Consider the following 26,800-nt stretch of genomic DNA (forward strand, 5'->3'; position numbering starts at 1 on the left):
AAGAGGAAGTACAAAAATACATACAAGGAAAAACATCTTTGCCTGTTGAGACTGATTTTAAGTGACTGGCTTGTACACCCTGAAATATTCAAAAATAAATTGACAGCTCAGTATAAAAAGGAACACTGTTATTGAAGCACAGAAGAAATCTTTCTACTGTGCAGAAACTTTCTTAAAAAGATTATAAATTTATATGCACCTTGGGCCAAATTTTCCTTTCTCCTCTCTGTTTTACTGGTATAAATCCGGAGTAACTTTGCTGAAGCTAATGGGATTATCCTGAATTTACATTATGAGCAGATTTTGGCCAACTGAGTCCAATAATTTTAGGGCCCAATCCTCCATGATGAAGACATCAAAGTGAGTTGAGGTTTCTCATCAGCTTGCATGAGACACACAGCACTTTGCAGGATTTGGCCCTTCATGATTTTAAATTTATTTGAAGAATCTGATATCACTTACCGGGTCTCCCTTGGGGCCTTGGACAACATTACCGTTAGGCCTTGGAGTAGGCTAGAAAAACAAAACAATAAAACATAAAAAGGAATCAAACCAAGAAGTATTGATAAAGTGCAGCATATTTAACAGGTAGGAAAAACTGTTTAAACAACAATGGAAATACAGCTGTACTAAACTAAATTGGTCATTTCCACATCAACATTTAAAACTATGTTTCTACTGCCAAATTAAGTTGCATTCCACAGAGCATCCATCATGTGACATACAGCGGCCATTCTTGACACAGGTGCTGTGGGTGAAATCCTGACCTATAAAATCAATGGGAGTTTTGCCATTGACTGCAGTGGGGCTAGGATTTCACCCTGCCTGCTTTCACCATGGAGATGAATGGGGAATATATTTATTGTTTCCTTTCCAATCCATTAAATTCACATATCAATAACTGAGACAAATCTTTTCAGCCTCATTTCCCAGAAAAAAAATATTTATTTGATTTTCAACACATAATTATCAGTGACCCTCAACATCTTCAGATGCTGATTATTGGCATCTTTGTTAGTGCTATTTCTAACTGTAGCAGTGGATGTTGATCTGAATCTTAGACTTTACAGAGTGAAGTTTCATTATGCCCAATCCTGACCCACAGTAGCCTTATGACTCATGTATAGCACAGAAACGGGGTTGATGGAAGCCTCTTACAGCTCCCTTATGGTCCGAAGCCACAGAGCTAATCAAATAGGGCCCAAATCTAGGAGCTTCAGTACAAAAGCCACAAGCTTCGATCACCGGAGCCAAAGAAGAACTCATGGTGAGAAAGTAGAAAGCTGTGTAATTGCAGGAGCCAGCCATTCTTTAAACATTTTAAGACAGCAAAAACTTGGAATCAGCACAAATTTCATGATAAAGTCCAGTGAAATGTCTGCATAAGACACTTTCTGCCCTCATTCACACCGTTATGGAAACCCACTTACTTTCATGGCGTTATAAAGGTTGTAAGCCAGGGCATAATATGTTCCTATATATTAAAGTAATCATTGTCTTCTTTCTATCTCCCCGTCCCTGGGGATGCTAATCTAAAATGACCATCCAAATGTTATGTATGCACAATCCTCAATAATTAATTTTATTAATTTAAGGTCCTATTCCTTTAATTCCCACCCAGAAAATACTTGATTGCATTCAGCAGGAGCTTTTCTTGAGCCAGAAATTTAGGATGAGGGTCTACACAATTATTACTGATTGTAATTAAAACCTGCAAAACTATTAAATTTATCAACTCAAACCAATTAAACTATTGTTGTTTCTGCTTTTAAATAATGTCTTCTAAATATGGGTTAATGATAAGTTAAATAGGTAGGCCCTGAATGACCTCTCATTTACACTAGTAAATCAGTAACAGCAGCACTAAAGAAAATGGAGTTACTGTACAATGATGTAAGATTGGTATGAGAAGCAAATTAGGCCTACAGTATTTACATGGTGCTATAAACAGTGCTTAGTTTAGTTAGTTTGAACACTCAGGCTGTGTTTGATTTCATGCATGTAAACTGAGCATTATGTCAGAAATAGGTTGTTTGTAGAACTTCTGTGCATTACGTTATTGCTGGTTGACTCCCAAAAGATTCTGAAGTTTTGTTTGATTTGAGTGACAGAGAAATAGGCCTGAATCAAAGCCCTGCATCTGAGCATCACCACACGCTGTGAAGATTATCAGTTTGGATCTAGATCTGGATCTGAGCTTTGTAGCTGGCAAGTGTTATTAGAACATGTCAAACTTGAACTCTGGATCCTAATAACACTGAACTTTGGGAAAGTTACAGCCCAAATTTGGTGGCTCTGCTTTATTACTAATAAGCACCTACCATTTCATTCCTTCTCTGAAGTTGATCTGAACTAGAGGGGATGGGGGGGGGGCAAGATCGGTCCCTTCACCCCAGATTTTCTGCTTAGCTTGTACTGAGCATACTGGCATGGACTGAGCATACTTGTAATGCTGCTGAAGCCGGCTGCCCTCACTCCGCCCCCTCCCGCCCACTATTGGCAGGCATGGGTTGCCTCTGATCAGAACCTTCTGCGTTTGTAAAATTAAGCAAGAATTCTTGTGAGAAAAACCTTCTTATGAGGTTACTGGAACTTCTTGCTTTCCGTGGATTGAATATATGGCAAGAACAACATTTCCACTGTATTTTACCATCATTTCTGGTTCCAATCCTCTGATAGGATCAGGAAATACAGAGATGCAAGAAAAGGAAAAGTAACAGGGGAAAAGATTTTTGAACTTTATTAAAGGGTTGGTTAAGTTTTAGTGAAGGTTTAGGTTTGTTCTGATTTCATCCAAAGTGGTTTGCCCATCCTTAACAGTTATCAGATATTAAAGGCTTTAGGCTGAATAAGAGTATTTAAAATACGTAAGTATGGATGGATGGATGGATGGACAAATGATTTGGGTAAATATGGATGAAGGACAATTCATGTCTCAAAGAAACAGATTACACTTACTGTTTCATGAGTTGATGTTACCCGTGGACAAACAGGGCAACACTCTCCAAATGGAATCTCTGGGTTGGGACAGTCTAATATATCCTGATCATCACAGATGATGTCATCACAGAGAACAGCTCCTGAGTCGCAGACACAGATTTGGCATGGTTCTGGTTTCCAAACATCCCTGTCAGCATACACTTGCCCAAGATGTGTACATTCTCCTGTAACTGAAAAAGGAATGAAAGAAAAGGTAAGATGTGTAGCAACCACCAATGCTCAATAATACTTCAAATGGGATTTTGAAAACGAAACTGAAAACTGGAGGTTTTATTTTAAACATGTCTCATTAATGACAAGGACCAAATTTTCCTCTCCGCCAACCACCCTAAAGATCTGCTTTGGGAAATGCAAAGTCTGCACTGGATTTCCAGGTGATAATCCCACTGACGTCAACAGAAGCTCTATGGGCCTGATCCAAAGCCAACTGAAATCATTCAGTCTATTGACTTCAGTAGCCTTTGGATTAGGTCCCCCGGGCAGAACGATTGTATAATCTGCAATAGAGCACCAATAAATAGGAGAATGGGTCCAAAGTGTTAAACTATTCACTTTAGTGCACGTGCGCACACATGCATACACAAAGATCTACAGTAAAAAGAAAAAACTCTCTGGTCTCCACGCACATTGAAAATGACGTACAGTCCACAGATTGGTTTAACGCACTTGGCAGGTTGAGTTCGGGAGAGCTTTTAAAATGAATATCCATGTTCACTGTAGCAAATAAGTGAAACTTTCTTTAGTTCCAGGAAAGTTTATGTATGGAAAAAACAAGGAATATTTTTGCTTTAAAAATGGAGTTTCTTGCTTTAAAAACTGTTCATGTCATTCACAGTCTTTCCAAGACCAAGCCAACTCACAAATACAAAAATAAATTAATTATCTGTCTGTGAACTGATCCAGTCCCTGTAATTGTAGTATCTGAAGAGATTATTGATTACAAATTAAGCACATAGCTTTAGTCATAATATTCTGTCAACAACATAGAAAACCCAGCTGGACAACCCTGTCAGTGACCTAAGGTATTTATTTATTTTTTGTAATGGTTGCCCAAGTATTTTTTCTGCTTTTGCCTTGGAACCCCTATTTTAAATAACAACTTACTTAGTGCTACATATTTTCATAAATCCAAACTAACCCCACATAACCATTTTAAATGTGTGCATGTACACATAACTTTACCAGTATTCATCACCCTCTTATGCTACTTTCTCAACAGATTTGAAAGAACACCAGATATATTTTTAAATACATATTTCATAGGTGTGCCCTTGAAGTACCATAGATGTCACATGGGCAACTTAGAATAGCATCAAATATCACGAGTGGTTCTACTGATAGAGTGTAAGACTGAGCCAGAGTTTGTGTCAACTTCTGTCCCTACTCCATCTGCCCTCCCTCTTTCCTCCATACCTCTACAGCCTGGCTTGCACCCCAGTGTACTCTCTGTTCTCCATTACTGCCCACCCACCTTGATCTGTCTCTCCTCCCTCCAAGTTCCTGTCTGGAGTTTCTTGTTCCCTCCCATGCATTTTTGCCACTCCCATAATTCATTCTCACTGCTCCCTCCCTCTTCCTTGATGTCTGTCTTCCTCCCTCTTATCTTATCTCCATAGTTTCTTTCTACCCTACATTCCTTTTGCCATTCCCATGCCTTCTCCTCTCAGTATCCCTGCCTTCTCTTGACTGACACTCCTGGTCTCTTTCTTATCTGCATTCCTCCTGTGACTGGTCCCTCCCCATTTCATTCCCTCTTATCCCTCTAGTCTTCCTGCCTCCATCTGTCCACTTCTCTTCCTTCCCCATCTCCTCCACAAACTCTTCTTTCTTTCCCCTTCAGATGTCTTACTCCCTTCCCTTCCCTTCCTACCATCCTGATCTCTCTCCTCTGTCAGCCATGAAGTTCCTCTCCTCTTGCTTCCCTCTTGTGTGCTCTAATACACAAAGCAGTGCACTGTTTTTCAGGTACACAGTGTCACTTGCAGGCTGTGCTGCAAACTTCAGAGGATGGGTTTTGTAGGAAGGAGCCAAAATCTTCTGGGCTGGTTGAATGAGGAGCTACCATCTGAATCCTGCCTTTGCTGCTATTTGTGTTTTTCATAGGAGCCTAAGTTTCACTGAAAGTCAATGGACCTTAGACGCCTAGTGCCCAAGTCAGTTCTGAAAATTGGACTTTTGAAAAATTTACCTTCATCCTTTAGCTCAAGTGGTGCAGAAACTCATGCTCTTAGTGCTGAGGAGCTTAGTCTCAAATCCCATTGTTGCAAGCAAATACCATCAAACAGAATTGAATATATTCTATTAAATATGAACTTATGAAATTAGAACTGTCTACAAGTCATCAGATGTTGTAGGAAGCTACAAAGGCTGGAGCAGGTGATTTTGATTCAACAGTAACATTACAGATTTACATCTGAATCCCCTTGGGCTCACACTAAAGTAGGATTCAAGAACAGTTGTATTATTTTTTTAAGTGACGGCACTGATACAATGCAAGTTCTTCCTGCAGTCACGATCTTTACTGATGACAGATAAATGCAGATGCATTTATCAAACATAAACAATAAGGCAAACGTAAGGCCATGAATTTTTTTTTGTAGTTGTAATGGGGTTACTGAGGCAAAAACTCTTATTATTGCTATAATCTTTCATTAGGACTTTAAGCACTAATAATAGCATTGATCAAGGACCTAAGTGTCTTAGGTGCCTGGCAAATTTCCAAGTCAAGTGAGATCCTGATCAGAGCATCAGTAGTGTTCCTATGCCTTGCAGAAGAACGCTTCCTTGTGGTTGAGCAGAAGCTCCCAGTCTCCATAAAAATCAGCTGTTCTCATCTGGTGGCAGATACTACTTCTCTTCTTGGCTAAGAACAGTTGAGAGGCCAGATGAACTGAGTGAACAGGTGGCAAAGGGAGGGAAACCTTCCCCCACTTTGGACCATGATAAGCTCTAGTTGGAAAGATGTTGATGTGGGATGCTTCTTTGCTTAAGAAGGAGTGAAAATTTTCAGATTATTATTTGGGCTACCATGAACATGGTACTGGGGCTACTATCTGGACGGGGCATTTTTGATGCGTTATTTCAGAGTGGAAGTTAAATTATTCTGAGTCTTAAATAGATTTTTACAGATAGCTACATCATTTCATGAGCTGGTTATTATCTCCACCTCTCCCAGCTCAGTAGCTCCTTTTCTCCCCAGTTTTACTTTTCCTAGTGAAACCTATGCCTGAGCATCAGGAATGTCACAGCATCAGAGATGTTCAACCTCTGTTACTGCGCATTGCTCTGTCCATTGTCTGTTAGATGTGCCTACTTTCATCAGCTACCACTAGCCTTCCCCCCACACCCGGCTCTCCCCACTTAGGCATCTCGTTGACAGAATTTAAAGCTACCTGAGCCCTACCTCACAAAATCCCTGAAATAAAACAAAAAAGTAAAGCAATTGCTTGAATTTTCTTGTCTCCCAGAAGAAATCCAAGATGGCCACTTTGCTTTAGTTTTAAACAGCTCTTTTGAGCATTATATATAGTTAAAGAAGCTTTTTTGTTCCAAGCTTCTAAAATGGCTGCCTGGATTCCCACATCTGACATTGTAGAAGCCAGTTCTGTCAGGACATTGCAACCAGTCAGAGGGGGGAAAACTGGTATTCTCTTAGTCAATTGCTGAATGTTTCCATAAGAAAGATTTTCTGTACTTTGATAAATGAGCTCATTCATAACTGGTTGTTAAAGAAAAAAACAAAACAAAACAAAACATTTGCCACGGGGCAATGGTGAATTTGTTGCTTTCTCAGAAGACGACTGGTTGACAACATTTCCTCGCTAGGCGACAGTTAAACTGTGTTTTAAAATCAAGAAGAGTAGCATTCTGTAATGAAAGTCATCCTACAGTATTACTAATGACTCATGCAAAGAGGCTCAGTGATGCCTCTATTGAGTGCTCCTGAGGTCAAGCAGGTGGGTCACTGTCTGGCGTGTGTGTGTGTGTGCGCGCGCATGCGCTGTCTGGAGGAACAATGCCCAAATGAGGAACTCCTACCCCACCCTCCTAGCACCAGGGAGAGCAGAGTGAGGAGCAGATCTTGCTATACTCATTAAAAAGGATAGCAAGATCTGCCCCACAGCACAGCCTGGGGGGCATAGAGAGCACAGGCAGACTCACCCCGTCTTTGTACCTCCCGTATCTGTGGCTAAAGTATCTGCTTCCTATGCCACCTTGCTCTGAGAAGGGAATGGGCCCTTTCTCTTGCTCTAGTTCACTTATCCATAACTAAAGAACATCATGCTGGCGAGTGTGTGTGCGCCATTATGAGTGTATAAATGTGAATATATTTGTGCATGAGCATATATACATATACTGGCACACACATTTATATATATATAAAATATAAAATTAAGCATTTTAAAATGTCTTGTTGACTTCACCTTTTTAAGGTTGAGATTTCCACCTCCAAATATCCCTATTTGTCTGCTTTTTGCAGACTGCAGCTTGTCTTTAACTACAATTGCTCAAGAATATCACTTTCATATTCTCCAGAAAAGTAAGTGCAAGGATTCACATTTTCACAGTTCCGGGTTTTCTCAAATCTTATTACATCAACATTGTTTTGTTACTTTCTTCTCAGAAATGTATAAGGCCTGCTCCTGTTCCTATTGAACTTAATGGTACAGCTCCAGTGGGGAGCAGGATAGGGCCCATAGTTAGCATAACTTACCACTGTTGGTGGAAAAATCCCTGTTTTCAAGTCTGCTATTCTCAACAGCTTTCCCAAAATAGGACCTTGTCTCAAAGTACAATTTTTCATAACTAGAAAAACAGTTTTCATTTTTTTCCTCCATGAAATTAAATTGTATCAATGAAAATCAAAGGAATTTTAATTGTCTTATAAAATGAGAGAGATAATTTAATGGTAATAAATAAACCTGATTTTACTAAAGTCTTGTAATATTGTCATTCTTTCATTTTACAGTAGATGGCATGATTTAACAGAAAGAATAGAATACACAGACATCTGGCTATAATTACTTTTGTACTTGTTTCTAACTTTCTGGATTTCATTAAATCAGTTAAGAAATAAGCTGAAAGAACTGCAGAACAAATCTTTGAGGCTTTTGGCAGAATGAAAGTATTAAATAGGTTTTCCAGAGGAAAATTACATCTGGGTTGATTTAGCCTGTTCAGGACACCCCCTCGATACTCAGATGTAGATCTGTGTGTCAGCATGCTATGACATAATGCATCATCCATTACACATAAAGACTAAAAGACAGCTCCAGAATAGTCTGGAAAGCTGATCTGTGCTAAAACATTCACAAGTGATACATAAAAATAATAGGAGTATAAAAAAGGCTGACTCTTCTAGTTCTAAACTTGTGGCTAAAATAGTCAAATATTTGCCTTAACCAAATATTCTTGCTGGTTCCTACTTGTATATATAAAGACTAAGATTTCATAAAGTATCGAGAACAAATAGCTAATACCAAACCTGATCCCAGTTCTCAAAGCACTAGTTGTAATGGCTTTAAACAACTTCAGTTCTTTGAGAATGATTTGCCAGCATTTGTGTAAATAGACAATAAATCCTTGAACATCTGCAAGACATTTTACAAATTATGAATAGTTTTCTGTTGTAAAATTTATGTACTTTCAGAGTTTTTGTACAACATTTCCTAAGTGTTCAGATCTTAAAGATTTCCTAAAGGCAGGCTTTCCCCCAGCACTGAAATCACAACAACATGTTATCCTGTCTCATACATTGGTTCTGAGTTGGAGTCCAAAATTCCTATTTGCTAACCAGGCTAGCAGCAGAGTGGAGGCAGAACAGGCAGCATTGACAGGAAATACTTCATGTTGCTCTGAAAGGACCCAATCTGGCTGATATATGGATGGGTTCAGATAACTTAAGTAGGAAGGCATATCTGGACATCCTCTTATGGAAGGATGACAGCTGTGACATGAGATATAATCCTGATATCACTGAGATAAATGGGAATTTTGCTATTGAATTCAATGGCTTCAGGAATTGGCCTGCCATATCGTCATTTTTTGTTTTTCGTTTGCTCATACACCATGATCCTCAGCTAATCACATATACATGAAAGGGGGGAAAGATCTACATTTATTCTCCAAACCCACAAACCTTCTCCTCTTTGGATGAAGTGAAATCTCCAGTAGCTGCATTAGTAGCAGGATTTATAACTTGTTTTCAGACCAGCTACTAGAGGGTGAGAAAACCAAGAATATCTGACAGGTGTGATTCCATCCATCCAACTTCAACCCCAGGTTCCCCTATAGGCTTAAACACGAGCTGCTGATTTGAATGAAAAGCTGAGTTGCTGTGTAATCACAGATATTTTAACCAGAGTTAGCTAAGGTGGGTCAGTAAACCCAAGTTAAGAACACACACTTTTTTTTTTGTGCAGTGAAGATATACTTGTAGAGGGCACTCATCCATGTACACAGAAGCCAGTACTTTACATAAGGGTTTTCAATCGTGTGTGGGGAAACTCAATTGAAAAAATCTATTCTGTTAGGGTCTGACCAAAGCTGACTGAAGTCAATGAGAACCTTTCTTACTTCTTTAAGGGGAGCTAGACTGAGGCCATAAAGTGGGGAAGATTTTCATAGCACCTAGGAGATTTAGGGGTACAAGATCCATTGACTTTCAATGGGACATTCGCTCCTAAATTCCTTGGACCTGATCGAAACCCCACTGAAGTCAAGGAGAGTCTTTCCAATGACTTCAACAGACTTTGGGTCAGGGCCCTCAGATGCTTTTGAAATCTCCCCTTAAGTGTTTGTAATCTATGTTTTCTTATTTCTCACCTATTTTGGGACACTAAACCTAAATCAAATCTACACACTATTTAAAGTAGCTAATTCTAACAGTGCTTTTATAATTCTTTTTAAGTGCTCTGTTTATTAGGTATTTCCTCAATGTAAAACAACGTTGATTGAAAATGTGGATAAAGTAGAAAGGAAAGAAGTTGTTTAATATAGAGGGAAGATTTTGTAGTTCCTCTATGTTCTGGAATAGATTTATGGGAACATTAACAAGTTTTACCATCCCAGCTTTTGAAACAGCATTCCTTTCCACTTACTGAACAAAAAAGCAGAATGCCAAAATGCCTACCTTGTAGCAAACGGTATGGACTCTCTGACTGTTATGATGATGATGTTTATAAGAAAAGCAAACATGATCATTCCATACTAAGATCAGTAATGGAAACAAATGGGCTCTCATAATGAACTCATTAGCTTGCTGGGCCAAAAATGTAAGCTGTTTTGAACTTTGTGCAGTTAGATAAGTACTAAGTACAGGAGAAGTCTGAAACACTTTCTGCTTCGTAGGACTTATAAGTAGAGATGGAGAAATAAGCAGAGAAATATTTTAACTAGATGAGATTTTTTTTAAAAAGAGCTACAGACATTGTCTCAACTTTCATTGCCCTCAAATGGTCATCTTCTATAACTAATTTAATCCATTTGGATAAGCCATGTTTCTCGCAAGTATACAAGTGGACATGCTATAAACAGTTTCAGTGGAGATGCACTTCATAGAGGGGAATGTTTAAAGCATAGGGTTGGGAGTTAGGAGTTGTAGATTCTGCCACAAAATGTCTGTGAGACCTTGGGCCATTCACTCAGGTTGGGATTTTTGAAGGGGCTAAGAGGTTAGCATTTCTTTGAACTCTGGAGGATGTGAAATCAGTTTTTGTTGTGAAAAGAATCCCAGTAGGGAAGATTAAGAAGGAGATCTGCAAACCATCTATAGACAAGAGACAGCACATATCTCTGACCACGTCACTGTGAGTAGAAGTTATGTGGGAGTTACCCTGCAAAACACTGTTTCAGCACAGAAAAACAGGTGAGACAGATGGTTGGGATTGGAAAAGGGGGAAAATATGGATAGTTGCTTGCCAGCTTTTTCCCTCTCCCCCCCACTCTGCTGGCCAAGGATGATTCTTCCTCCCAGAGAGGTCTAGGATTAGGCCATTTTCAAGCATTTAGATAGTTAAGAGCCAGGAATTGCATACACGCTTAATTAGAGGAGTAATTTCTGAGAGTGCAAAAGAGATGCTGTTTTCAAAAAACTGATCTAAGTTGATGATATAAATAGCAATTTTTCCATTGTTTTTCATATTGTATCAGTTACTTATTAATTTAGGATCAGACTATTCCATCCTCACATACACTGAGCAGTACTTTAATTCTGTAAGAGGTCCCATCGGCTTCAGTTGGAGTTTTCACAGAGTAAGGTACAACTTAATATGAGTAAGTGTGGCAGAAGCTGGTCCTAAATTAATGATTAGCTGGCATAGTATATGGGGGGAAAACCCAACCCTCCAATACATAAAGTTGCTATTTATAAGAAATTCTATCATCTATTAACTGTGATTCTACAAGCATGTAGCCTGAAGGAGGACTGCAGGCCTACAACTGGTATTTCTCTTCCCTTTCTCTCAGCTAGTAAGGATAATTACATCAAGAAGACATTTGCTTGATGACTAAAGAGTCCGTCTGTTCCTGCCCATTATTCCACACCTAAAGGAATAATATTCTTTTTAACAACACAGTCATGATTTCCAGAGCAATAAGTTCTGATGTCATCTTTAGTTCAGCTTACTAGTGAACATTATTAGTTGATTTAGATCCAGGTCATCCTCATGCAAGAGAACCCCACACACAGACTAGGAAAATCAATGAGTTTCATCTTGTGGTCTTTCCTTAGAGAATCCCATTGGAACAGGAGGGAGGGTGTGGGAAAGGGGCTAATTTCTCAAAGCACACAGTTGTCTTGAGATCTGGGGTGTGGGGAGAGACACCCAAACGAAGCCTGGGCAATTGGATGGAGGGCCAGTGCCTTCCCATTACTTTCTGGAATTTTCCAAAATGGTTCTATTTAGACCTGTGCTGATGGATCTCCTGCCAGCTGCTGTCCTAGCCCCTCACCTCACAACAGAGGTGCACAGTGAGGAGGGGGAGTAGTACAAAATAGTGCTAATAATGCTGCTATGCCCTCATGAGTTTGAGACGGAATCTTACCTCAGCGAGAAGATTCACACAGCACCTCACTTCCATGACAATGCACAGTGGTGACCAAAGGACATCTATTTGATCAGTGGAAAGAATTGCACATCATGGAGCTAATGGTCTACCTTTTGAGATCCACCCCATCTGTCTCTCCTCCCTGTTACATGACTTGATGGAAGATCAGGTCCTTAATCAGTGCAAACATTTGCAATTTAAGCTATTGTTACTCTTTTATTCTCTCTCTACTATTAGTTTCCAAGTGCTGTGATATACATTTTGTTTTTTAGAAACTCATATTATTGGCACTTTCATTACCTTTTGCAGTTGTGTTTGGATTAAGAATAGTAAATCTTGTTCTTTGTATTAAGTAGACTAAAGATATCATTTGTCTCAGTGATAATGTGGTTTAAAACAATTGTGTCTACATCACTGTATTTAATCTAGCCTTTTTATGTGATCCAGTCATTATTGCATTTTAACATTCATAGGTGATGTTACTAATAAAATATTTGATGCTCATTCAGCTATGTATGCAAGACAAGGTATTATTCTAAAATAAGGACTATATTCTGCCTGTGATTTTTACACAACAGCCTCACTGGTTTCAATTGGTGTTCAACACACGGAATGAACACATCGCAAAATTTTCCACTAATTTCTGAACTGATAATGGGATAAACACAAAGAAATGCCTTCATTCATAAAGTGAGCATTTCAAACAATAAAACATATTTAATAAAAAGCTACTGATTTTGATATAGGCTAAATACAGCAAACCATTTTTTTACTAAGTTGCTCACAGAATTGTTATCCATTCTTCTGAATTTCCTATGTCATTCTGATGAAAGGAATTAATGAATACAAGGATTGGTTGGGTGTTATGCTAAGCTATGCTAATGACTACCCTTGGACATCATTAAGTGCGAAATAGTGACTCTTCTGAGGCAGAGCTGTAACTGGGGAGAAGGTGTGGAATGTGTGCTGGAGGAGCTGAATGAGGAGGATCTTGCAGAGTTTTCTTCCTTAGGGCCCTGTGTGAATGGATTTAAGACAGAGGCTAATATTAATATTCTTGTCTTTATAGCAGAAATGGGCCAGGTTACAGACAGGCACTACAAATATCCCCTAATTTATTATGCTTTGATATAATCCCTAAACTCATCATCATTCATCCATGGATAGCTGTGAATATAGTCTTGATAGTCAAGATAAGTCTTTGAAGTCATCAGATCAGATCCCAAGGGACTGATCCTGGACAATCCTGAGGGCCCTGAACTCCTTTTTACTTCAGTGGAAATTGAGGGCCCTCAGAACCATGGAGATCAAATCCTTAAATAAAAGCTATTGATTGCACGAGAACAAGAAGCACAGTGGATAAGAGTGATATTCTACTTCCATATGTTGAATTTCTTATGTGATTTTGTCACATGATCCTGTGTGGCCTTTGGTGTCAGTGACTTAAAGAGCAGGCTGAAATCTCTTGATTTTCAGTCATAAAATCATGGCATTGGAACAGATGCTCAATGCTTGGCCTGCGTTCTAAAACAAACTGAAACTGACACAAGATCAAAGCCCTGATGTGTCTGCAACTGATTTTATGGATCAGCTTTTGGCCTAATATATAATCAGCCCTGGTACTCGTTAAAAACAAAAATATGCTAATTGTAATGATGAACTTGTTGTAGGCTGGTGAATAAATAGGATGTTTTTTATGGAGGGGTGGGGGGGAGGAGAGAAGGGGGAGATAGAGAAGGAGGAAACATCAAAATATACCAAACTTCTTTTCACCCTCCTACCCTAAATATCATTTTAGAGTCCCTCTGATAATACACATATACAGATTTGAAATTAATTGTTGGCCAAATCCTGAAGACTGGAATAGAAGTTTTGTGTAAGTGAGGACTAAAAGAGTTGACCTACCCATACCAGTTTCCAAAATCCATTTTTTTCCATACCAGCCCAGTTGCATATCCTCTCCATGCACTAAACTTTAAAGTTAATGAAAGTTAACATTCAGAGTCCCTAACAAACAGGCCCTAAAAGAATACTCAGTTTGACCCCTTAGTATGTATTAGGCTGGTAGAAAGTCTTTCTACAGATGAACAATAGGCAGGTGCACATAATTACTAAGAATAATTAAACTGATCGGATTATTTCAGAAGCTGCCTCTGCCAAAAAAAAATAAAATAGAAAATAAAAAATCTTAACCTCAAATTCAAACCCACCTGTCCTTGGGCACTTCAAAAAGCTCTGGTAACTTCAAAAATGTATTTCATTACCATGTAACTCTGTACCTAGGGACCACAAATGGATGGGCCATAATACTGCAAGGAAGCCTGTTCTTGTGATTTCTTACCGGTCTACAAACAGGAAGTACTGGAAAGATTTTAAAATAGGCCTTTCTTCTGGGGGTTGGGGAGAGAGGCCTCAGCTCCCACTGAGTTCAAGGAGCACTAAGAGGCTAGAAGGACAGGGCCCAATGATTACACTTTAAAAGCTTAAAACTGAACTTGTGAAACAGAACAAATATTATTTCTGATTTTTTGTTGATTAGTTTGCTGGTCATAATTAAGCAATTTTTATCAGGTAATTAAAATCCAAAATGGAAAATTATGTTTTCTAACCAAATGAGAGAGCTAAATATTTTAGTGACTTTTTATAAGATCTGCTTGGAAGAACCTAGCTTGGTTCAATGCTTTTCTCAAGAGATGCCAGCAGATGGGAAATGTTCCAGTGCTATGTAGTACATATGGTAACACAATTTACATTTTCAGATAGAATGGGCAAATTCAGTCTTAGTTTAACTCCACTGACTTCAGTGAAGTATATCAGTCTGCACTAACACAACTCCCTGTGTAATTTCATTGAATTCAATGAATTGGCATGGGTCGTAAATCAGTGGAGAATTTGGCCCTTGTACTTTATATCCAAATGATGTATGAAAAAGAGATCTAGCTACTGTCCATAGAAAGGAATCATATCCATGACTGCAAATAAATTACAAGTATCTGTAAGAATTCAGAAATGGAACAGGTCAGTCAACCACTTAATTCTATACAAAGAGGACAGTGTCATTCTGTCCTCATTTGTAAAACAATTGGTGTTCATTCACCTGCCTCCATACATATTGTGGACTCTTAGTGGATATGTATGGCAGTGTTTAGAGTTTTCCCTTGAATCTCTTCTAGTCAATATTAAATGGCTAGCTGTAAAACTCTGTGTTGGTTACACTATTATGTCAAAATTATAAAGTTAACAAAGCAAACCATTGTAGCTGTTTTATTACAGTTGGCAAAGCCATTTCCAATTTTTGGACCATCTGTTAACTATAAATTTACTACATTGTTTTTCAGCCTCTGGCTTCAAGTATTTCAAATCCTTTTTCTTAACTAATACCTGTCCTAACATTAGTAAGAGAGTATAGTGCAGAAAGCCTGGTACTGCTAATGAGTTCTGTCGTCTAAAGTGGGCATAAGCATTGTTGCTGACCTCAATCCCCCTACAGTTAAGGATGTTAGAAAAATGTGAATTCAAGGGCTGGGACTGTGAAAACTGGAAAAGTGAAGATGTTGCATAGAAACAAGCCTATAGCAACATTATTTTCTTCAGCCAATCTAACCTAAAAAGATGCAGCTGGATTTAAATTTCGCCATATAGATTATTTGATTCTTACTAAGAAGGGGGATATTATACAGAGGACCACCCTGGCAGCATCCAAAAGGACAGCAGGGTACGAGTCCTGTGCATAGATTTTACAAACATCTGAGCTGATTTTCAATTACTATGCTCAAAGATCTGTAATTCCCACTACAACAGCCTTCTTATTTCCTTTCAGGTGAACATCCTTCCATGAAACAACTGGCATGCAATCATGGTGAGTCTGCACAGAACCCAAGCAGGGTATCCCAACATAGATTGATAGACAAATAGTCAAAAAGAACCTCTCACTACCATCGGAGTGATTCTGAAAGAGCACAATGACTGTGTTCACATGCACATAGTTCAAGGAAAACACGGGCAGTATAGTTCACTGTTTCTTTGATGTTCACTGTAATAGCTACACTGAACTGCAAAGTAACAATGAAGCATCCCTCCTATATTTTTCATTAACTGTGTGCAAGTGAACAATTGTTTCTGTTATGTTTGTTTGAAAGAAGAGCTGCAATTTTGTTCACACATCTTTGTCAAAGAGAAAACACCAGGAAGAAAAAAATAGATGACGAAAACCAAGAGATAGTTACAAGAAAGGGCCTGATAATTCACACACCGGTCAACTAGACTTTGACTTCAGTGGGAGCAACTTATGGCTCAGAGTGGAAGACAAAAACCGTGTTGCTAGGAGCTTCAATAGTGCATTACCATGGAATGTAGCTTCCATCCACAACTCAGTCCTTAATATCTACCATTGAAAATAGGCTTCCATTCTCCCCTCTGATACTATGTTGCACTGGACTGCTGGAAGATACTGGACCTAAAGCTGGCATAGGTGGAAATATCACTCCAAGGAAGAGGAAATCCTCTGATAACACAGAATCAGAGTAGTAGCATCTATCGCATCTACAATAACCTCCAGCTGCTGATGTAGTGAACACTGAGGGGGAAAGGCAACAGTGCGGGGGCTGCCTCCAGAGTGGTGATCTCCAGCTGCAAAATTGGTCTCTTGGGGCTGTTGGCAGTTTGATGCACACAGCCAGCTCAGGCCTTAAAGCTACATTTGCATCCCACTTTGCAGGTTGTGCTATGTGCCCGTTTGGCCATAATGAAGGATCTAAGCCATAGTGTACACTTGCCTTCAAAGTAGGAGACTGCATTCTACCTTAAAATAAACATTATTACTTTAAAGTAATAGTCATAGGTTGTTTAATGCCTCGTGCGTGATTCAGTTCTTTGGCAAATATCTCTTCACAGAGCATTTGTGTGAAACAAAGTAAGTAAAAAGTGTTGATATTATTACAGTGCATGTCATTTTCAGTCTCATTCTTATATTTCATTTATAAAACGACAGCACTTGAGAAAAATCATGGAAAATGGAAGTGGTTTCTTAGTTTATCTGAAAAGAATCTCCTCTGATGTATTTTCACTGAACACAGCCAGGAATCCCAGCGTCTGAAGTTTACCCTAACTAAACTTAACAAACGATTGTTGTTTGACTGGTTATATCATGTTTTCCATTGTCATTTTGACATGAAACAGGCAAAGTTTCCAGCTCTGGAAACTTGGACCCAGCAGGATTAGTACTTAGGAGAAGGGGGAGGGGATTTTGTTTTAAGTGAGAAGAGTTATGAAGTGAAGATAGATGTTCTTATGAAACACTGTTTGTGGAAAAATAATCTTTGTTCTAAAAGATAAATGAATATTTGGTCTCATGTACTGTAACCTAAGGACTGCTCTAACTTATGTTCTTGCTGCAATCTCCCTTTAGGCTCATTTCTGGGAACTATTTCCATTCCCTTTACTATGTCAATGACACAAAGGAGACATACACAGAGGAAAATTAACCCTTTAAACATGAAAAACGTGTCTAAAAACTGGAGTCTCCTTCTGCTAAACCAGGCAGCTTCTGATCCTGGACCACATGAAGGGACAGCCAGAAAACTCTGTGAGGATCCCCCGACAGTGTTTCCTGGGAAACAGCCTCATGTGCCTTGCTCCCATCCCCTCTAGTAGCATGGTCCCTGAAGGAGAAGTGTGGTTTGTCACCTTGGAGCTGCTCCATGACAGAATACAAAGAAGATACCATGGGTATTAGTGCTCCCTTAAGTAGAGCTAATTCCAGTGAAAATTCTGGATGGAAATCCTGGGTTAAGCATGGAACGGAGTCGTGAAGAGTGCCTGTGGTCCCCTGTTCAAGCTCCTCTAACAGAAACCAAGCCCACAAAACCCTTCAGAACTCTTGCACAAAGAGCCAACCTAAGTATTTCTCTATAGTTCTGGGAATGGGCACAGTATCAGAGAAATAGCATCTCCCTCCACTCCCTAAGAATTGAAGGGAGTATGCTGACTACTGTATACCAACAAACAATAATTGTGCTTAACCTTAGCAGGTGGGGGAATGGAGCAAATCTGGAAGTCTTTAGAGAATGTTTCATTCTTTATTCTGGCAAAAGGCTTACTGGACAATGAGAGTAAAATTGAGTAAAATGCACATAGCTATTCAGTAGGACTTCTAGATTTACTCCATGCACTATGTAATTCAACTACATATTTGATCATCAGGAATGTTTTGTATAGGATATATTATTACTATGACAAATACCTGGTACGAGGGCTAGATCGATGTAATATTCTTGCAACAACTTTAAGATTAAAATATTGTCAATAAAAATCTTGCTTTAAAAAAAGAAACTAAGCTAGGTTAACTTAATTATGGTAGCTGCCAAAGATCAAAACTAGAAAGTCCAGAAATTAGTCTTCAGCTGCACTTTTAATGTGCTATATAAGAAATAGTAACTGTCGAAGAGAAAATTTTGCCACCTAATATTAAAGTGCTTTTGAACATTACAGAACTAAATATATTTTTCATTTAAATGTTGTATCCATTTAGATGCTTGTCAGACTATAGGTTTATAAACTTTCATAGAGGCTTTGGATAAGCAGGCAGTGGATGATGTTTAGTAATCCTTTCAGCTGGGACCAGGTTCTTGGTTGAAGCCTCAGCCACCTGAAGTATAATAATGTATAATTTACTCAGCCACCACTAGAAGGATAATGCATGGCAATGAGGTTGGGGCCATGGAGAAGCCATGGGGCAAGTTTCAGGCTGAATAACATTGATGTTATTCCAGCTTCTTTAAGGTCCACCTACAGTTTTTAGGTATCACTGATGACAAATTTTAGTTGCTATCTCACATTGCATTTCCACAATGACCTCAGAATCTAATCTAGTTACCTCAAGTCCCTCAATAGCCATTTGCCATTGAACTTCTTGTCACTCATTTTCTTCTTTTCCTTTGTTTACAATCTGGAGCAACCCTTTGCTTCATGATCAAACACAACAAAAAGATAACACTGGAAATGAGATGGCTAATGAACACAGCTATTGATCTAACGCCAGTACCATAGGTTTTGAAGAGTCATTATTCATTATTGGGAGGGGCATGCAGTCATTTCCGTGGCTGCTGCAGTTGTTGCTCTTCTCAGGGTCCCTGGGTTACTGCTCAGTCATATGACGTCATCCAAGAACAACAGTGTTCATGCTGCCTGCCAGCCTGAGAAAACACATCACGCTATCAAGTACCACTAGTGGCAGCCTGAGCCTCTGCCTTCTCTCAATAGACAGCTGTTAAACCAAAATGCAGAGTTAGAGATAGAAAGAACTAAATGTCCACAAGCATACGTTAGTAGGTGAAACAGCAATGCTAGTTACAACCTCTATCACCCTCCAACCGTGATGGATAGCACCGTCTCCAGATTATTAAAACAGATGTTTCCCAAGTTACTTATTATATTTGTGATTAAATAGTGAGCCATAACAAGCTCTGAACCCCTGTTAGCATGCCAGGCACCAGATTAAATAAGATATTCATGTCAGTATGGCACACACACACACACACACAAAAAGGATGCTAATTTTTGCTCTTTTTTCTCCTCCATCCAGTGAACTGTTTAAAGCCAATAGCCAAGAACTGTGTAAGGCTGGCAACAACTAACATTTGGCAAGAGGTGGTAACATTTGTTTAATTCAATACCTAAAACTTCACAACAACTGGAAAAGAAAAGAGGATCTGCTTGTAATTTGTAACTCTGTGAGGGGGGTGGCTATTATAGCTCTGACTCAAGTATTGAGTCTGTTAACAGTAATATTACTGTCAGTGGACAACACCCTGCACCTCTGCTTCCTCCCTTTGTAATAAAGCAGTGAATGTTTCCAAATCCACTGCCCTTTCAAAAATCAGTCTGCTTAGCCTTGATCTCAACTCAAAAACAAAATATGGAAAATTATGAAAGAAACCAAATGGTTTCACTCCCATAAGGTTAATGTCTATGTGATCTAAATGGTTTTTATGAAATCTGTCACATTTCTAAAAACATACACACTTGGTTGAAGGGCTGGATTCCCCCGACTTTAATGGAGGCTCAGATTTTTCCAAATCAAAGTCACACATCACTCTTTCAAAACACAGTCTTCTTACCTGAGAGGCACACATTGCTGAACTTTAATTTCAAACCTTAAGTTTCAAAAATTCATTAGTTTAAAATATTATAACCAGCAAACACAGGCTAAAACATCCAGATGCCAGATGTGCACTGCCACATGTTCTACTTGGCACACTCTGCAGTTCATTAAGGTGCCAGTTTCTTTATCCACAATGTTTTGGGAGCTGGATCAATTTGAGACAATGCTCAGTAAAGTTATGACATATATTATTAGAAAATGGATCCAAAATAGTATGTTGAGTAGGTAACGGATGAAGAGTGGCCTTTGCAGTATGCTCAGATTGATTGTGTCCCACATGGCTGCATGTTATTGCTGCCTAATAAAGATCACTGGAAGTAATTTTCTTACAACTATACCATTAGCCTTCCCTTTCACTTGCTCAGCTAAAGAAACCTGCTTCTTACTATCTTTCTTATCTTCCCTTTTTGTTATGTTTTGGTGTTCATCTCCTTCATGTCCACTAAATGATGGATAAGATTTACTTGGTACCAACTCAAGTGTATTTTATTTGGATTCGAGACACTTGATCTGTTGTATTTGAACATCAAATAGATCAGTTTATCTACTATGGTATAGTTATCCATGGCTATGCACTGATGGTACCAGGCATGTTTCAGTCTAACCCTACTTTTATCTTCACTATGGTAAGCTTGAGGAGATGGCTGGGTTGGCAAAAGCTGCAATAGAAAGACATTGCTGACTGTCTGAAGTGTTTCCGTTCCACCAACTAATTCAATGGATTAATCTACAATGAATGCACGTGTAGCATAATGGCAAACACTAAAAATGTTGCTATTCTTCTAGAAACCGCAACAATATATTACTGAACTCATGCCATTTCTTCATTACTGCTCTAACACTTTCCAGTTTAAAAGAAAAAGCATAATCTTAAACTGGAGCTATTTTTTAGAAATAATTACAGACTATTTTTTGCAGGTATTTAATCAAACATAGATGTTCAGAATGAAGAGGTAGTACAAAAGCAACAACATCAACAACATACCTATTCCTGCAACCTATTTATGATGGCTACATTCCACATTTTAAAAACTGCCACTTGGTATACTGTATTAATATGAAAGAAGATGTCCACCTGCTCAAGAAAGAGGTGTGCTGCTTTAGCAAATAGTTGAGGCAGCATTTATACTATAATATAAGCATGAAGTAATATCTAAGCATAGAATTAGCTGTCAAGTATGCAGAGGGTCTGATTCTGCTGACGTGCTTTTTCAGCAGTGGAGTTCTGATAATTCCAGTGGAGTTACTCACAATTTACAGGGTGTAAATCAGAGAACAATCAGGCCCTAGATCTCCAAAATCTCCTTATAGTCATTGTGGGTATGGATGATATATTGTTAGCAAAGGCTAGTGGGATAACAGTTTGAAAGCCATCTTAAGGAACTACTCAAGGGAATGATAGCAATCAGTAGTAGCTTACTGTGCAGGGTCTAATAACAGGGAAGCAGAATTGTACTCAGTTCTTGGCCCTGATTCTTACAGACACAGAAGCCCCTTTACACCACTCTGGCAGCATAAAGGAGCCTTCAGATAGGTGTAACCCAATATGTTTGCAGCAGTCTTTCTTAAAACAGGTTTTACTATAGGAACACAGAAAAAACCATTCTCACTCTCTGCTACACCATATGTGTTACTTCTGTACTAGTAACAAAGTTTGTGTGTTACAGTGAACTTCAGTCACCTATGATATTGGTGAATATTTGTGGCTTGAGGCAGGGCTTTTATGATAGAATAGCTTCTATTATGTTCCATATATTTTAAAATACCTTTAAATGGGTGCATATAAATTCTTTCAGAGATGTGTAATTTAAATATTATTTCTATAATTTGACACTTTTCCAGGAATATGTTCAGACCTGACCAGAAGAATTGTATTCACAGGAATAAGGTTTTAGTCTCAGATTTTTCAGCACCAAGAATTTGCTGCACAAATTATTTTCAAAGTTACAGTAATTCTGGGGCAGAGTTGGCCAGAATGCAACACTTCTGTTTAATAATAATATAATAAATAACAATAATTTATTATTAATTATTATTAATTATTATTATTATTATTTAAAGGCCAGTAAATGTTACCTGATGTAAGAGTGGCAGAATTGGACCTTGAATAATTAAATAGCTCCCAAACCACTAATTCAATAATGTAAAACATGTGAGTATTAAGCATTCATTTCTTCATTGAATCTTCATTTGTTGAGGGGAAGAAGAACTACCAGCCACTAGATGGCACTTCATTATGAAAGAGGTTTGCCAAGATATCTTAAACTGATGAAACTTTTAACACAGGTCAGAAAATCTAAGTTTAGCCCATCTCAAGCTAAATCATTTTTTTTCACAAGATGATGAACTCTAGATAGATTACCAAGACATTTTATAGCCTGGATTAGTGTTAGTAAGTGAACATTTCATATTCCATAATATCCATAACTTGAGCTGAGCAGAGGTTCAATCTTAGACTGTGTTTAAACTTCCCTTTCCGGTTATTACAGAAAAACTAAGAAACTCACAGCCCAGAGCTACATCTGACTATTATGAACACACTGCATACTCAGCAGCTTCCTTAATATCTTTGCCAAGGCTTGTCTACTGACATGATTTTCCAAGGAAAATTTTATGTTGACTTACTTTTGATACAAACCATATAAACATTTTTCTTGAGACAGCAATTCAGCATGTCTGGAGATTCTCTTTTCAGACATGGAAACATTAGCTCTTGAACCCATCAATGCACTGTATATGCATTAACAATATTAATAGTCAACTCTCTGAATTATCTTTGTATTATTTATTTTTTGAGTATGTCCCTTGGGATGCAGGGTGGGAGAAGAAATAGGAGCAATTTCAAAAGAGTGAAAAGATTTTTGAATCTTGTGGAAAAGTACTTTCCAGAATAAGGACAGTACTCTATACTCTGAGCAAACCAAAAAGAGATATTCAATTTCAGTTGCATTTACAAATTGATTGACTGATGTTTTACCAACTTCATCAAGCTAACTATCTCTCTCTAATCCACATGGAAAGGAGCCCAATAAGGAAAGGTTGCCATACCATGCACTTTGAATGGGCCAAACAAATGAGCCCTTAAGAGTATGCCCTCACACTTCTTAGACTTAATTGTTTCTTTCTATGTCTAAAATTGACCATTACTAGAACAAATGTGTTTTGTAACACAGTAAAGTCTGGGGACAACCAAAGTGAAGGGAGGGGTTTTGTCAGGGGATGACATGCAGGAGGGTTTTGTTGAAACGGGAGATCAAACTGAGGGCGATTTTCACTGTGGGAAGCTGGTGGCGAAGGATCCCATTATCTGCAGTGAAAAAACATGTTAATTTGTTTTGTTGTTATAAGCAGAGAAAAGTCCCCACTGCATAAATTTCCTCTGGCTTTGCAATATTCTTTTTATTGACATTTGGAACTCATTTGGGCACTTCTTTGTTACAGATTATAATACCTGATTTGCTCATGAAAGAAACATTCATCCTAGGCTCCAATTGTTCCATTGCTGTTAGAAACATTCATCCTAGGCTCCAATTGTTCCATCCTGTTAGAAATATAGTAAACCCGATGCAGAGGTTGCTTTCTAGCTATGCTTTCACAGACAAGTTGGCCATCAATTTGGTACAGTAATAATTTCTAATAGTTTCCTTTTTCTGACCAGGGCTGGGTGTGGGTATAAAAAGTTTGGCTGCATTTGACTGCTCTGCATTTTATATTAATTTGCTGCCATTTATCAAATTATTTATTTTATAAGCTTCTTTCATGCATGAACATCTCTTTCACATTTAGAAGAAAAAAGTATTATTTGACATCTTAACAGTAAAAAAGACATGAAACATAATGATGAAAATGTCTAGGGAATAGTACAGATCCCCAAAGCATCAAGCGTTCTTATGGAAACTCATCTGTTAACTATCATAGTTATCATCACTCTAAGTTGAATTTGAGTGTAGAGTAATTTTTCACTATATTCCAGGTTCATTTTGTGTCAGTGATCTGTTGCATTGCACATCCCCCTTAGAAGATCAGTTAGCTGTTAATTGATCTTCTAAGAGTTTGAAATAGACTGCAGATGAGTGATAGAAAAGCTTTTAGCAGAGTGAATGTATTCATCCATTTGCTGTGTACGAAAAATAAAAACTCAACAAGCTGACAGATATTTCCTTGTGAAGTTTTACAAAAATGGTGTCAGCAACCTTGGTTACAATTTCTAATGTTTTTTTCTATAGGCTAAATCTTTAAAGCATATTCCTATGGTACCAAAGGAGCATTTACTGTATGGCATAGAACAGCAATCTAGCAAACAGCTGGAAACACAGGGCTTATTACATGAGACAAATAACTTCCAGACTACATAGAGCTAGCATTCAAAACAAAATCATTAAAAAAAAAAACCCAAACTTTCCAGAGACTATAATATGAACACCAGAAAGAACAAGAACAACTGCAGCTTAAACACAGGAAAAGCAAAACATTTCTTACATTTAAGAACCTCCCGGTTAGTAATCAACATATTCTAGTATTCAGCTAAAAAACATTAGCTATCTATCTCATAATGTTGAATGGGTGAAGGAAAAGTATCTGGGGAGATTTGGGAATTTCTTATGTGCTGTTAAAATGAATTGATGAAAATAAAAAATAAACTCATAAGAAGTTTGAATTACTCACCAACTTGTTGTGCCAAAGTAATTGAGGGTTGAAACACGGCAAGAATGAGCCAAGTTACTTTTTGCACAAAGCTCATCATGTCTAAATATTAGACATGAGACTCTATGTGCAAAAATAAAAATGGGGGGAAAGAAAAATCAATTCAAAATAGCACCATCAATTGTTCCCTGCCCTTTCAGCACCGGGCCCTGCACAGAACTGAGCCAGAGGCATTCCTTTGCTTTGGCCTTAAATAGGAAAAAGTTTGGCTTCCTTTACTTTCCAGCCCCTTTCTGAAATATGAGAGGAAGACCAATCCCCTTAACAGTGAAAGAAATGATTCATTTTTTTCTTGGCCTTACAGAAGAAACAGCCAACTAAACTAGATAAAAAGTACATCTGGAGTTTTTGTATATGTGTGCTGCACTACCACACAAGTGTGTATTAGACTATATGATGTATGCATGAGTGTGAATGTGTTTGCACTGCATGTATGTGATGTGGGAAAGAAGTTACAGTGGCTTTCTATGTGGTAATGCATTTTTCCCCTGTCAGTTAGGACTCAGCCAAGATGTATAGTACTTGATGCTTCAGTAAAGTTCAACCCTGCAACTTCACAATGAAGATAAATAGTAGCTATCTTTCATGATGGGAGACCACAGAAAATGAAGGCGTCCCAGAAGTTGAAGAAAGTGCACTTTTCATCTGCAGGAGTACAAGTCATACTAAATGAAAGTGGGACCCTGAATGCTAGCAGCTGAATTTCAGTGCTGTTATGGTGCCATCTTACCATCTTCTCTGCATGGTTGTAGTTTTGTCCTGATCTCGGGAGTAACAAAACATGGAACATTTTGTGAGAAAAACAATGTATTCCAAAAATGGATACTGACCTAAGACTAAAACCTTTCAATGAATTCACCCTAATTTTAGTACACAAAAGGAATGCAGAACAGTCACCTTTTCCTCTGTATGCCTGCCCCTCAATACTGTAGCTTCATCTCAGAAAAAATCCTGAGTCTGTTGCATTTGTTTCCTTGAAACTCAAATTCCTTCTTATACCACATAACATAGGGCTTTATTGAGAATCAAAGGTTTGAGCATGTATATTCCATCAGATATCCTGAGAGACATTTGCTTCACACAAAAAAATTGCTATATAAGTGACCTTCATTTTAGGATTTGGGAGACTCCAAAATTAATGCAGATATTAGTGTGAAAAGCTGTTAAGCCTTGAGGAAATCACTCTATCATTGTTAAAAAAATGGTCTGAACCGAATTAATTTCCTTCTTTGACAGAGTTAGTGGCCTGGTGGATAGGGGAGAAGTAGTCGGCATAATATATCTTGATTTTAGTAAGGCTTTTGACACAGTCCCATGTGACATTCTCATAAACAAATTAGGGAAATGTGGTCTAGATTAGGGGTGGGCAAACTACAGCCCTGGTCCATCAGGGCTTTGGATCCAGCCCGTGGGATTGCCAGCCCCGCGCTGCTCCCAGATGCGGCTGGCATCATGTCCCTGCAAGACCTGGGAAAGGGGAAAGACAGAGAGCTCCGTGCTCTGCCCTTGCCTGCAGACACCACCCCCACAGCTCCCATTGGCCAGGAATGGAGAACTGCGGCCAACGGGAACTTCAGGGGAGGTACCTGCAGGAGAGGGCAGCGCACAGAGTCCTCTGCTTGTCCCCCTTCCCCCAGGAGCCACAGGGATGTGGTGCTGGCTGCTTCCAGGCACGGAGCCTGCCCTAGCCCTGTTGCGCACTGCTGCCACCTTGGAGATGCTCAAGGTAAGTGGCGCCTGGCTGGAACCCACACCCTGAACCCCTGCCCTGAACACCCTGCCATACCCCACACCCCCTTCTGCACCCCAATCCCCTGCCTGATCCCCCTCCTGCACTCCACACCCCCTTCTGCACCTCAGCCCCCTGCCCTGAGCCCCCTTGAGCAC

General features: G+C 38.8%; 1 protein-coding gene across 1 annotated transcript in view; it reads right to left on the bottom strand.

Annotated features, from left to right (window-relative positions):
• Positions 1-25,077, bottom strand: part of COL3A1 (collagen type III alpha 1 chain) — a 67,894-nt gene extending 42,817 nt beyond the window's left edge. The window contains exons 1-3 of the mRNA XM_050968952.1: positions 24,875-25,077; positions 2,959-3,170; positions 463-513 (exon numbers count right to left, since the gene is read on the bottom strand). Coding sequence (XP_050824909.1) covers positions 463-513; positions 2,959-3,170; positions 24,875-24,953 — 342 coding nt within the window. The 5' untranslated portion in view covers positions 24,954-25,077. The remainder of the gene's footprint in view (positions 1-462; positions 514-2,958; positions 3,171-24,874) is intronic.
• Positions 25,078-26,800: the final 1,723 nt, after the last annotated feature.

The sequence above is a fragment of the Gopherus flavomarginatus genome, chromosome 10, assembly GCF_025201925.1.
Source record: "Gopherus flavomarginatus isolate rGopFla2 chromosome 10, rGopFla2.mat.asm, whole genome shotgun sequence".
Taxonomy (NCBI): Eukaryota; Metazoa; Chordata; order Testudines; family Testudinidae; genus Gopherus; species Gopherus flavomarginatus.